Consider the following 13,639-nt stretch of genomic DNA (forward strand, 5'->3'; position numbering starts at 1 on the left):
AGAACGTATGTCTACTCCTAAAAGAAATATTAAGCCCAAATTCAGATGACCAAATGGCTTCCAATAACTTCTGTATGAACTTTCCTGACACACTTTAGGGGAGAATTAATTACTATAAAAATTAAATCAAATTATTTGAGATAACCTCCTCTTCTGACCTATGCAGCAACATGAATTTACACAGAAGCAGCAGGGAAAAGCCAGAGAACACAACTCATTCAATTCTTGTGTGTGTCAAAGGAATCACAAATGGAAAAAATGAAAGTTAATTACCTCATGAAATACATCTGGGTTTCCAGGGTTAAACAGTGATGGCAATTTCTCTTCTAAACCATGTACTATTTCTGGCCACACTGAATTCACCAGGAAGTCATATCCAGGAACAATATCTGCTTTTTCACTGAAATAAAATGGCAATTATTCCATGGTTATATTTTACCACCAGGCTTCTATTTGGAGGTAGGGATAACTAAAGAGACATGCACTGCATTAGACAAAACACAATTAAGGTTTTTTCATAGGTACGCTGATTCCCTTAAACTGTTCTTCCTTCCAGCTTTTTTTATCTGATCCCACAGACTCATCAAATGAAAGGCATTTTTTATAATTCTCAAAGTGTTCTAAAACTTTATTAGTTAAACATTTTGCAAGTTTGTCTGGAAAATGAGTACATTTCAGCTCACAACTTCTATTCTTACTTGTATATTTCAAGTTTTAACCGCTCCAAACTTCAAAGAGGTACCAAGTAGGACTGTGATTAACGCAATGGAAAGAAGCAGAACTTTTAATAATTGTTCCAAGCTGTATTTATACATGATACTGTACTTCGAAGTGAAAGATTAAAAGCTACCTTGATTATGAAAATTTATAAATTGAAAGCAGAAGAGATACAAGTATTTAATTCAAGTTCAGTTCACCACAGTATAAAGTAGAAACGTTCCATTATTAAGAAGGAAGATTAAAACTTGCTGAAGGATTAAAGGAATTGAAGTGTTAGTAAAACTTAGGAGTCATAAAAAGCTCAGCAATGGATGACTAATTAGAAAAGTAATTCTACAGTCCCCAGGGGCTACATCCATAGTTCTGCTAATTACAGCAGTCTACTATATTAACCAGCCTGCAAACAGATGAATAAATGATACAATTCAATAGACCTGAATTATTTAAACTTCAAAACAGGCAATTTAATTGCATAAGGAATTAAGCACTTTTGGAGAAGACAGTGGAAGCACTACACAAATCAATTAAACCTGTAGTTCCAGTACATGCAATACATCAGTCAAACCTCTGGGGATCATCCCTGCTTTTCTGATGTACACTAACAATGCAGTAAGTTTTGAACTTACATGTTTTAGTAGCTTTATTATGCCCTTCTCCTTGGATGAAGTGTACAATCATGTTTCATGGATCCAAAAAAACAAGGTATCTGACACATTTTATTATGAACAGTACTCAGTTCTACTACTGAAATACAGGATTCTCTTCACCTCCTCTGAAGGTCTGGGCCGCACCAGAACAAACAAGGAAGTTTGTTCACTGTTTTGTTTTGAAAGGCACACGTGACAGAAAAACCAAATTTGACTATGAACCTTCAGGAAAGGCCAGATAAATAGTTTGCACATGGAAGCTAATTATGCATAACATTTCAGAAGTATGATACTTGCTGTAACTTCAGTGCAACCAAAAGAAATCCCAAGATATTTACCTTGAAATAGCTCCCCCCGTTACTTCACGCAAGAGACGGCAATGATGAGGAACAAACTCCAATAGCCTATTGTACATAGCCTGGAGGCCATTAGGATGAGACTGAACGTACTGTTCCACAATTACCTGCCAGGAAGAGCTCCATGTTAAATGTCAGAAAAGTGAATATGGAATAGCATAATGCAAGACTCACAGTCTACTCCTTCAAAACTCCTTAACACCATAATCCCAAATATTGGGACAGTCAGTATATTACTTTTTTACGTTATAGTTTCTAAGTATCACTTGCCAGCTTGAATTATTAATTCCTTTAATGCAGCACTCCATCTGGCAAGACTGGCCACAAGAATGGGAATGAGCTTCTCGCTTTTAGAAGTTAGCCACTGTGTCTGGCTCTCCACCCACTGCACACATCACCGTCCCCTGAAGCAGCCTGCAAAGTTAAATGGGTGACTGGCAAAAGGTAATCAAACCTCGGAATAAAGTCAAAAATTCCTTCCAAATTTAGAGCTTGTTGGTCCAATCCCCAAGTCAATAGCCAAGAACCTTCTGTGACAATGCTAAGCCTTTAACACTGCTGGCAAAGCAGTTTGTCAGGACAGTACCTCACATCCAGTGAAAAGGGGTTATCTCTGCCATAAAGAGAAGGCAGGCAATAGTCAGACAATACAGGAAAAGAACAATAGCTTGTATTTCTTGGTATTCTTCCACCTGTCTGAACACTTTTGCCTCTTGCTACATAAACAAGTGGAATGGTACAGAAGCGTGGAAGGAATAGACACTGAGAAAAATCGAGTGCGGAAGATAACCTGTCCTCCACTATAGCAGTTGCTACAGCATTAGCAAACACCCAAAGGAAATTTGTCCTTCAGGGCAGAGGTCACCACCGTTTGACTACCTCTCCCATCCAAAAGCCAGGAGCTGGCTTTGCTTTATAGATCTGTATGCCTACAAAGTAAAACCAGAATAATTTTACATGTTTCCTTTCGAACAGCAGAAAAGAAACATCCTACTGAATGATGTACAGCTCAGGTGTTACCAGACATACTATTCTTTCACAGGGAGGGGAAGGGGAAGGTAACAATTCTATCTCTTGTCTGCTAATGACATTATTCGGTGGAAAAAAGGTCATTTCTTATCTCTATCTGGATTTGGAAGAACTCCTTCAGCAAAAGTTATACATATTAACTCTTCATTTGCCTCGGCTGGGAACACTGTGGCAAGCAGCCACTAAAAAGGAAGCAAATACCTTAAGGTCACTTCTGTATTTATGCTCAGAAAGGCAATCAGTGTAAGAAAAAGCAAATGTATTATTGCCTACAGAAAGATATTCAATACTTTTAGAAACAATGTTCACATTGCTTTATGGGTCTTAATAAAAATGTCATCTCTATAAGCAGTCTCATTTTTTTTTGTAAAATGCCAGTAGAGAACAAACTGTTTTAAATATCCTGAAAGCAGAACAGAGTACCTCACATCATAACATGCCTCTCATAGTTTACTGAGCAAAGAGAATGTTATTAAATACCTCGATTTAAAGAGTAATGACAGTAAAAAAATCTTGACAGCAAAAAGAAAGACTCATCAATGGCATAACCTGGGACTCAAAGCCACTGAAACGTGCTCTGTATTACAGAGGCAATGATGAGGGGAAGATCTATTCTGCCTTCTGTTAACATGCATAAATTCAAGCAAGCGTATATTTGCAATCACCAAGGCAGCTCCTGTACTTCACAGTTTTATCTCCCTACAGGAGCAGGAAAATTAATCCTGCTGAAAGATTCATAATGCTAGTTTCAGAACAACTTTATAGCCCTGGCGCTGGCCCAGTTTAACAACTTCTTTAAGGACAGTGAATTTAATGCATTTATGAAATACCCTGACAATCTAGTGAAAGCCAGGGAAATGCCTGGAACAGGGCTGACTGTTACCACTAGTAATGACATTGTAAAAGGGCACTTATTTGGATCTCAGTAGTGAGCAAACATCGCCTGAAATGATATGGAATCATTACCTGACCTGGACATAATTCCCAACACACTGATGAAAAGAGTCAAAAGAAGTCTTGGTATTATAGCAACATCACTTCAGCACAAACCTGGTTTATGAAGTAATTTCAAACACAGCAGACTATCAAATATCTTAAAATGAATTTTTAGATTTTTACTTGAAGTTTGAAACTAGAGTTACCACAATATAATTTTGGGTCCTTAAAAGTGTTTTCAGTGGCAACTGCAGGTGTGCTGACATACAAGAAAATCTGACTGACTTGCTGACTGTGACACTGTTGTGGCAGGTTACTGTCTGAACTTGTTTTTGGAGTAATTACGTTACCACCAACCACCAAAAAAGAAAAAACAAACTAGTGTAGACTGGTCACCAACTGCTCAGGCCAGAAGAATCGGTAAGAACAGTGCTCCAAGAAGGTGAGGAGCCATTTTACAGGTAGCAGCAAAAGTTGCACAGTCAAGAGAATTTGCAGAATGTCCCCTAATTTCAGAAAATTCAGCCAGTACTTTCTGGCTGGTCCAACTTGGTACTGTGAATTGATGGCCCGCTAAAATCAGTGTGTCATCAACTGAGAAACTGGCCATCTGACACATTTTTCCCCACCAGACAACAGCAAATGCTTCCCTAACAAACACTTGTTCCAGCTCCTGCTAATGTCCTGTTCCAGCTGGGAACTGCAGAAACTGCTTCTTCATACAATGGAAAGAAAAGGACAGTACACTAAGGACTATTTTTGCTGCATTTGCCTGCTCCTGAGCCAGCCATGGAGAAATGCAAACTCCAGATCTGATCCAGTTCCCACAGATGCACCCTGGTCCAGAATAAACTGGATTTTACTCCAGGCATATGCTTGGTTTAAGGTTTGTTTTTTGAATTCCTCACCCCAAGGAAAATATAGGTTAGAAAAAGGATCCCAGCTGGATATAACCTGAAACTAATGACAGGCAGATAGAGAATTCCCCCATCCTTTTTTCTTAAACAGCAACAACAAACAAATTGACACTGTGGTGGGGCCCAGTTCTGCTCTCTCCACAAAGGCTTTTAGAAGCTGCTAATGAAAGCTGAAGGTTAACAGGAAAAATAAGAAAAATCAATTGATTTACAAACTTGCTTAGGTTTCTTGATTTTATCTTACCTCATCTATATAAGGTTTTACAAGCACTTGACCAACTAATGCCTCTGCGTCTCGTGTTTTGTCAATTGTTGCATAAGTGCGAAGACAGTGACGAATTATGTCAACATTTGAAGTTTGAAGGCCTTCCAAGAGCAGTCCTTCCAGAGACTGCTGCAACATAGCTGTTATTCCAGCTATACGCTACGAAAAGAAACGAAATATAGTAATAAAAAACAAAAAATCAAAGCCTCGTTATCACCATGGAAGTAAATTCTTCCAAAAATACCTAATTCAGGTTCCATTTTATTTTGAAAGATGCACAAGTTTTGATAGCTGGCAGCATCAGATGAATATTAACACAAGCTGAAGAGGTTACTGATGCTATTTAACACAGTGATAATACACAAAAGTCACCAGGGATAACAACTGCGGCATTTACCCCTCATTGTCAAAACACAATAGTGTGTTCCCAGCACTACTTGTCAAATTACTGCAAACCAAAGACACTGAGTGACGCTGATGGCGGGGGGGGGAAACAACAAAAAAAGACAGGCCATTAGATCCTTTCTGGCTTCTGCCAAATAGCTGCTTCAGTCAACATATATTCTCCCATTTGCTAACCATTGTTCCTCATCTCCTGCAACATCTCTTCCACCAGACCCAACTCACTGCTACGCTCCCTGCAGATATACGCTTAGCCCAAAATGGTCCCTTACAACTCAGTATTTGAAGCAAGTTCAGCAACACGCATTAATTTAATCACAGCTGAACTACCACTTTAACACGTCAAAATTTTTTCTCTGGTCTTTTGTATGCTACATCGTGTCCATTCATCCCAAAACGATTCTTTAAATAGACACAGAATTTGTTCTGAACACGCAAAGCCCATAACCCACTTGCTAACTAGTCATGAAAACTATGATCTGATGACCCTTAGCAACACCAGGTACAGGACAGAAGCCCTGGCACACATTGTTGAGGAAGCCACACACAAAGGTTCTCCCACCATAAATACTACCCTGTTGCTCACACTTCTGTTGCTATCCATGTTTGATAACTGAGTGGCCAGAACAGTCTTCTAAACTGCCTGTGCATCAACGTGGTACCATGGAAGTCTTGAGCTGAAACACATTTATATTGCCAACAGACATATAGTGAAAAACTGGAACTATGAACTACCTAGCGAGCTCAAAAGCCATCAAGAATGTCAGCTCCATGCTACTCAGCTTAAAGCATTACCCTGCCTCCATATTCACACTACCTGCCTTTAAGCACCAGTCTTCATTTGTTCCCTCTCTCCAACGAATAGACAGAACACAAAAAAATACATCAACCCATTTTTTACAGTAGACAGTTATTACAAACAGAAGAGTAGGGAGATTAGCCTACCAGCCTGAACAGCCAGAGTTAGGCAACAAATTTCACCAAAAGACAAAGTTGTATATATTCAAGCCAGCCACTTTGGAGGCACATTCCATTTATATTCTGGTCTGTATGCTGCAGCTAACAAACCCAACATAAATCTCTAGAACTAGGCCTCAATATCAGCAAGCAGACAAACCGCAAGATACATTAGGCTGACAAAAATGTCTTATTTCCTGTTCTTATTCTAAGTAATTTATCCTAAAGAAGTTAGCAAACAAAGCATAAACCCTCAGAAGATGCAATACTTCTAGTCGACTGACAAAAATTACCACTTGAAACTCATTTTCCCCCATAAATCAAGTCAGTAAAACTCCGTGGAAACAGGCATTTTTCTTCCAACTGTACTGGTTTTGCTTCATCCTACAAGTGTTAAGCTGGCTATCATGCAACACTTACTGGTCTCACTTTGTCCAGAAGGGGCATTCCTTTGCTTTGTACTGCATGAAATTGTAGTTGATTGAATTCTGTGGCAATTCTTTCTAAAACCTGTCCAGTTAAAAGTGGGCTAGAAGAGAGGTGACACAAAATGAGAACACAGTTAGATCCTTTCAAATCAACTCACTTTTCCTCTGCACCAGATAGATAACGCTATCCCCCATTTTTTGTGGTTTAAACTAAATATTTGGAATTCTGACAGGTACTACTATAATTATTGCAATCATGCGATAATAATCTGGAACAGACTACGTGATTAGAGCTGTTTTGGAGCTACTAAGATAAGAAGTGGGTGAAGCAGAAGCTGAGAGGAACATAAGAAGCCGCCTCAGCAGTACGAAGCACTGTTTTCTTTATAGTAGTGCTGCTTATTGTCACATGAAAAGGCAGTCTTACAGCTCATACTGCAGTAAGTGCTCTTCACCAGCTAGATTTGTTTATTTACCCTTTCTGTAAGGGGTAAAACTAATGACAGCTACCTCTACAGAAACAGTCCTACCCTTCTCAGGTCTATATAGTCCCAATAATTCGCCAAATTTTCAGCCACTTTAGTGCAATCTGGCTTCAAAACATGATTCTGCAAAGTGCCTCACCCTGACTGAAAAGATCTGCACATGCTTTGTCCCTCTAGGTATCAACCTACTCTTCTGCCTACCTCCCCCAACTCATTACCATGCGATCCAGTGAACTAAACTGAAGAGACAGTCTCATATACAAACAGGTTCATGAAATTGCGCTGGAGGAAAAAGACAATTTGCATTTGCATCCCAGTCAATTATTTCAAGCACGTAGCTGGCACATCAGTTCCAAAACTGGCTGAAAGACGTTTTCCATCTCTCAAAGCCAGAGGGAGAGCACGCCTTCCACAAAGTTGTTAAGAAACAAAACTTGAGTCTGACTGGAATTTGTCACAAGTTCTCCTTCCACCAGAAGTATTACATGTGTGGCTTCCCTACCTCAGACTACTCTTGCAGGGAAAACAAGAAAAACTATTTCCCATTTTACTTCCAAATGATATTGAAGTAATCTGTACTGTAGAGAGTATTTCAGACATGACAGGATTAGTGACTTCCAAGAAAAAAAAAATAATTATTGGATGCAAATTTCAAGAAGGACACATTTACTGGAAGCACTAGAAGTAATTCAGAACTTTGGAGGCCGAGTTACATGTTCTGTGAATGACTGGTTTGCAGAAGACTAAACCTGAGAAAATACTAAAGTCAGTCACTTATTCCATCAGTTACGTTTCTCAAGATATATCCTAATATTTGTAAATTCGTCTACACCAATACAATGAAATTAAGTCTCATCAATTACAAACAGAACTGAACGTTTACATATTTTTTACCTGTTTCCCTCTAAGGAGGACAACTCTTTAGTGCCTTGGGAATGTAGAATCTTCTCAATTTTCTCAACAGACTGAATGACGTGAATAAGTCTCAGGACACACATCTGTAATTAAAGAAAGATTTTTCACATCTGACCCCAATCCCAATTTACATTTCCTAACAGCCCTGAAGATATTTTGGATGTTTTTTTTCAGGTTCCTCTCCACCCTCCCTCCACCTGCGGTGTTCTCTCCTTCCATCTTAATACTTCAGTCATGTCTCAGTTGAAGTCTTGCTCACGTAAGTCCATAAAATCCCACAATGTTTGTCACAGATGTAGAACAGCTGTTCTTACCTCTGATTTTACCAAGTTAAGCACAAAGACAAACGTTAGTTCCTCCCCCCATATAAAAATTAAACTGCTGTATTTCAATGACATTCATAATAAACAACTTTATGTACTACCACAAGCAGAAACATAAGTAACCATAATTTTAAAAAGCCAATAAAACCAAACACAGAAGTTTTTGCAAATAAAATAAAATAAAGATTTATGATCAGCTAGACACTGTAAAAATGAAGTCTGTCAATCAAAACGTCAATCATTATTTTTACAAGTGCAAAATCCTGCACAGCATGCATCTAGACAGCCTAAAACTATTAAAATCTCATTTTCTCTGGGTTAATGGCAAGAACAAAAGTTGCCCTCATGAGGATCTTTCCGAGGTAATCACTTGTCTATTTACCTTTTTTCTTCTAATATCTTCCTGTTTAGTCATTCGGTCATCTACTGCTTGAATTCCTTCACTGACACATGCCTTAAGGCTCTGTGAGAGAGAAAGCTGGTATGAAAAGTTGGCTTCCCATTTAAGGTTTAAAAAAACCTTAACTCAAAAATCTAAACTTAAAACAGGAAACAGATTAATAAGAATGTAGGACAAATAAAAGCTACAGTACACCAACTGTCCTCTAAGTGAAAAAAAAACAGAAATGAGACTAAATAACCAAAGGTTTAACCTGCTCCTAAAGTACTGCCATTACAAGTATGATTATTTCAACCAGAAGCATTCTTTTAGTACCTTACAGAGAACAAACCATCCTTCACCCAGAAATAAGCAATAAAAACCAATATGACTCTACATCTTGAAAGTGAATTTATAAATCAGACTTAAGTAGCATTTTTCACAGAATATTTCTTTATGCTAACTGTGAACCTATTTTCTGTTTCAGACATGAAGGCTAAGATATCTAGAAGGCACATTTATACAGCGAACATCCCTTTCCACCAGCTGCCACGACGAACAAAAAATTGCCCTTCACCAAATACCAAGTCCCTGTGGAAGAGTCAGAATGAGACCAACCTTCAAGAGGTAGATCTTTCACGGTTAAACCACAGGACTGAGCAAAAAAGTCCTTAGTGGGACTCTGTTGCATCTGATTTATTTACTACCATCTTTAAGTTACTCAAATATGAACAGTTCAATATTTCACCCCACTCTTGTCTTGCAAGAGTCTGTTCATTTATCACATTTAACAAATCATTGATCTCTTCATTAAAAGGTACTATAAATAGTATAAATTTACTGCTCCTACAACTGCTTGAAAACACGCCTCTCTTACTACCACTCTAAGAAGTCAATCACTTCTTCAAGGGAAGAGTGATCCTCTTTGAAGAGTTTATTATAATAATTATTATAATGAATAAAAGACATTCTATATATCATATGGAAGTGAGCTGAATTCTACCAAGCCATGTATAATGGTTGTTTTGAGCATACCATAACTTCTTCCCTTAACTGTCCCAAGGGTACGGAAAGCTGATTAAGGGCCTTGTCCATGCCAACCTAAAGAAATTACCATAAAAACATTGATGACTTTTTTGATTAGTTCATATGTGAATTACTGACAAACCCTAACATTTTACAGAAACAAAGAGAGAACTGAGAAATGATACCTCCCTTTATAGTCTCGTTTTAAGTACAATGCAAAAATATGTTCCCTCAAGTACAGGGATAAAGATATCAGACCGCTCGCCACACAAAGCCAAAATAAAAGAAAACTCTGACCTATGGAAATTTTTCTTCCAATAAAAATGTTAAATCTCAGTCTTTGAACCTATATAATTGGAACCTGGTTGAACTAGAGTAAAAGAGCAGGATACACAGTGGACAAGACATTTCAATACGAAAAATATTAAAATTCTCAGTCAAGTAGCTGGGGTTTTTTAAGATATATTGACTGTATAATAAATATAAAGATTCCTAAAAGAATCCCCCAGAATGGCTTTATTTTATCTTTGCTATTCAATTTTAATGACTTATTTCCTTCAATTTTACTATTACTAGCTTTTTAAAAAAAAGGTTTGCCTTGAATCTAACTTCCTAATGAATTGATTTTTTGTTAAAACAAAAAGCATATCTCAAACATTTATTATGGGACAACAGCAATTCCGTACAGCAGCTATATTCTACGCTAACGATCTTTCAGTTTCTCTCAGTGCAAGGGGTCACAGTTTAAGGTGTCTTAAATCTATTAATGCCAAAAGAAAACCACATACTTTTCATGTGAAAAATAAAAATCATACTAAAACGTGTTAAGTGTGAACTGCATAATGTAACTTAATAAGACTTACTAGATTTGTTGAGAGATTAACAAAATCTGCATAGTCCTTATTTATGAGTTCTACCATGGCAGTTTTAAGGAGTTTGTAATAGAGCTCCAGATCCTCCCTGAGCTCTTCCAACTGCACACGTTTCCTGCAGTCTGATACAAAGTGATCAACATCAAAATCCGGCTGAAAATGAAACAGGAAAGAGAGAAGGATGTAGGTAAAAAGTTCAAACCAGGGACACACCCCTCCCCACACCCAAAATAAAGTATTCCGTATGCCAGTGAGCCGACCAAAATAAAGGTCAGGGGGGCAAAAGGGCCACTTAACGGAGTCGTTTCCAACGTTCCAAGGTCTTGATCTTTAATCTCAAAAGCACACGATGTCGTGCGTCGGGGTGCCTAAGACGACTAGCTCTCCAAAACACAGGTTTGTATGTTCCTTGTATACAGTTTAAAGAAAGCCAACCAAACAAAAGCCGAAATACAGTATCAAGAACTACTTTAAGCTCTCTAAGGACCGAGGCCCGCCTGCGGCTTGGCTCCTCAGCACGCACCGCACGCCTGGGAGGACGCGCACCCCGGGCCTGCCCCAGGCGGGGCCTGCAGCACCGGCCCGGGCCAGCCGGCCGCAGACCTGCCGCCTCTCCCCTCGGGCGGGCCTCGGCCTCCCCTCCCCGCTCCGCGTCGAGCCTCGCCACACTCAGACGCGGCCCCTGCTCGGACACAGCCGGGGAGGTGCGAGGCAAGCCGCCCGCCTTCGTGCAGGGCGCGGACCCCCCAGCCCCGCCCAGTCAGCGCTCCTCCCGGGGGCTCGGCCCGGGGAAAAAGCCGTGGCGGAGCTACAAGACCCCGACAGAGGCTCCGGACCCCCCAGGAAACCCGGAGCCCCCGCCTCAGGAGGCCCCCACGGGCCCCCAGCGCCCCGCCTGCCTCGGCAGCCCCCACCCACCTTCATGAACTCGTCCTTGTCAAAGCACAGGTTCTCGGGGCCCCGCGGCAGGTTCATCTTCTTCGCCTCCATGACCCGCGGTCCGGCAGGCCCAAGGCGGCGGCAGGCCCGGCCGCTGCCGCAGCACCGCCCCCCCGCCCCGCCAGCACGGCGGCGGCGGCCGGCAGCGGCGGGGCGGGCCAGACCGGAGCGTGCGCCCAGAGAGGCGCGGCGGCCCCCGCCGCCACGGCAGCGCCCCCTGGAGGGCTCCGAGCGGCTCCGCGGGCGGCAACGGGCGGGGCGGGCGGCAGCGATCCCAAAATGGCGGGGCGGCCTGTGGGTGCCAGCGTGTGGGACGCGGGGCTTTAAAGCTGGCCTTCCCAGCCTCTTCAAAGGAATTCCTCTGGTTCCTGCCGCTATGTAAAGTCAGGGCAGCTGGGCTGTGCTGCTGAAGGGGCGCCTGGTGCCCCACGGCAGGCACTGAGCACATAAAACTGACCCAGTAAAGCTGCAAGGGCCAGCTGTCAGGGCCCATAGCGCAAGCTGTGGAGACCCAGGGTTGCGGAGGTGGGAAGGGGCTCCAGGGGGCAGGATGGTGCAGCCCCCAGCCCTGAGTGGGGTCATCCAGGGCCACATCCCCTCGGGGCTTGGGTATCGCCAGGGGTGGAGGCCCCGCAGCCTCTCTAGGCGAGGTGACACCAGGTCTGACCACTCTTAACAGCCAAAAAAGTTTTTTTTAAAAATGTTTAAATTTATTGTACTTGTGCCCATGTGGTCCTGAGTAACAGGAATTGAATCAGAGCGTAATTTACCTCCTCCATCCTCCTGCTTTTAAGCAGACTCTTCTGTTACGGTCTTGTTTACTTCAGAATCTTTTGTTCAAGGTCACTTATGCCTTAGCGCAGACAAATTTAGCTCTAAAAAGCCTCCCTGCTGTCACTAGCGTTTCTGTTTACCGCCTCAGGATGGAAGACAGCAAACGATCTCGTTCCTGGCACGTATATTTTATGGATTTAATTTTGTCTTGGTGAGCTCAAACGAGGAGCGAGCCCAGCGCCTTACCAAACAGTTGTAAGGTTGCATCCACTGTAGCTCTGCCGGTTGCTCCATGAGCAAGGGTGGAGAAGACTCCCCCTGCCCAATGGACAGGGGTTCAGTGGCACTGTAGTGGTACGCTGGGCTGGAGACCCCCAGATCTCCTGGGCAGCCAGCGTTTCGGCAGGCCCAATGTGTACATCCCTGCCTGACCCCGCCGCCGCAGAGCCCGGCTGGCCTGTTACAAGCAACAATTTGTGCCAGCGATCACGGCTGGCACGTGAGTTCGCTAGGACTTCCCTGAGGTATTAGAACTATGAAGAGCTGAGCAGTTCAGTGATGACTATGGTGGGCATGTGCAGCCCCTGGCTCGCTCCTCACGTGCTAATTGCCCTGCTTGCTTTCGCCCTGTGAAAGAAGCTTTGGAAAGCTCTTCAGGAGTGACATATTTCACAGTGTCCCACCCTCTCAGAGATCTCATATGGTGGCAGGCATGGTTTATAGCTGTTATGTTGGCAGCTAGAGAGCAGAAAAGATACCCCCACCACACAAATCCACGCTGGTGCTTTTTTGCAATAGGTATGACTATATGTATCAGATCAAAAAGGTTTTCTTAAGTTGTGATATTTAAATGTCTACATTCTAGTACAGGAACAAAACCACGTTACTGCTCAGCTGTCTTTTTAATTTAATGAGCCAGATGCTTGAAATTAAAATTCTAACCAGTTTTTAATGTTAACTCTTTAACAAAGGAGTTACACCTGCTTTTTTAAGGTCTTATGTATTAGCTAAGACAAATCTTGCTCTAAAAAAGACCTACTGTTCCTGTTTATGCTTTCATTTACAAAGCTTTATTATGAAGTTCCTTGAGGAAATAAAAAATATGCTTCCACTTGAATTTGTTTATTGATGAGCTCTTTACAGTGTTTGTATTTATTGATGTCATTGTAAATTAAATATGAAGTTTGTGGAATTTGATAATTTGCTAATGGAAATTGCAATATAACAATTTCAGTAAGTTAAGAGTAAAACCGGGATTAGGACTCACGG

General features: G+C 41.5%; 1 protein-coding gene across 1 annotated transcript in view; it reads right to left on the minus strand.

Annotated features, from left to right (window-relative positions):
• The window catches only part of COG2 (component of oligomeric golgi complex 2), a 32,409-nt gene extending 20,636 nt beyond the window's left edge, over window positions 1-11,773 (minus strand). The window contains exons 1-9 of the mRNA XM_064445667.1: window positions 11,576-11,773; window positions 10,649-10,810; window positions 9,795-9,860; window positions 8,763-8,843; window positions 8,037-8,140; window positions 6,650-6,758; window positions 4,850-5,029; window positions 1,706-1,830; window positions 274-400 (exon numbers count right to left, since the gene is read on the minus strand). Coding sequence (XP_064301737.1) covers window positions 274-400; window positions 1,706-1,830; window positions 4,850-5,029; window positions 6,650-6,758; window positions 8,037-8,140; window positions 8,763-8,843; window positions 9,795-9,860; window positions 10,649-10,810; window positions 11,576-11,647 — 1,026 coding nt within the window. The 5' untranslated portion in view covers window positions 11,648-11,773. The remainder of the gene's footprint in view (window positions 1-273; window positions 401-1,705; window positions 1,831-4,849; window positions 5,030-6,649; window positions 6,759-8,036; window positions 8,141-8,762; window positions 8,844-9,794; window positions 9,861-10,648; window positions 10,811-11,575) is intronic.
• Between the last annotated feature and the right edge of the window lie 1,866 nt (window positions 11,774-13,639).

The sequence above is a fragment of the Phalacrocorax carbo genome, chromosome 3, assembly GCF_963921805.1.
Source record: "Phalacrocorax carbo chromosome 3, bPhaCar2.1, whole genome shotgun sequence".
Taxonomy (NCBI): domain Eukaryota; kingdom Metazoa; phylum Chordata; class Aves; order Suliformes; family Phalacrocoracidae; genus Phalacrocorax; species Phalacrocorax carbo.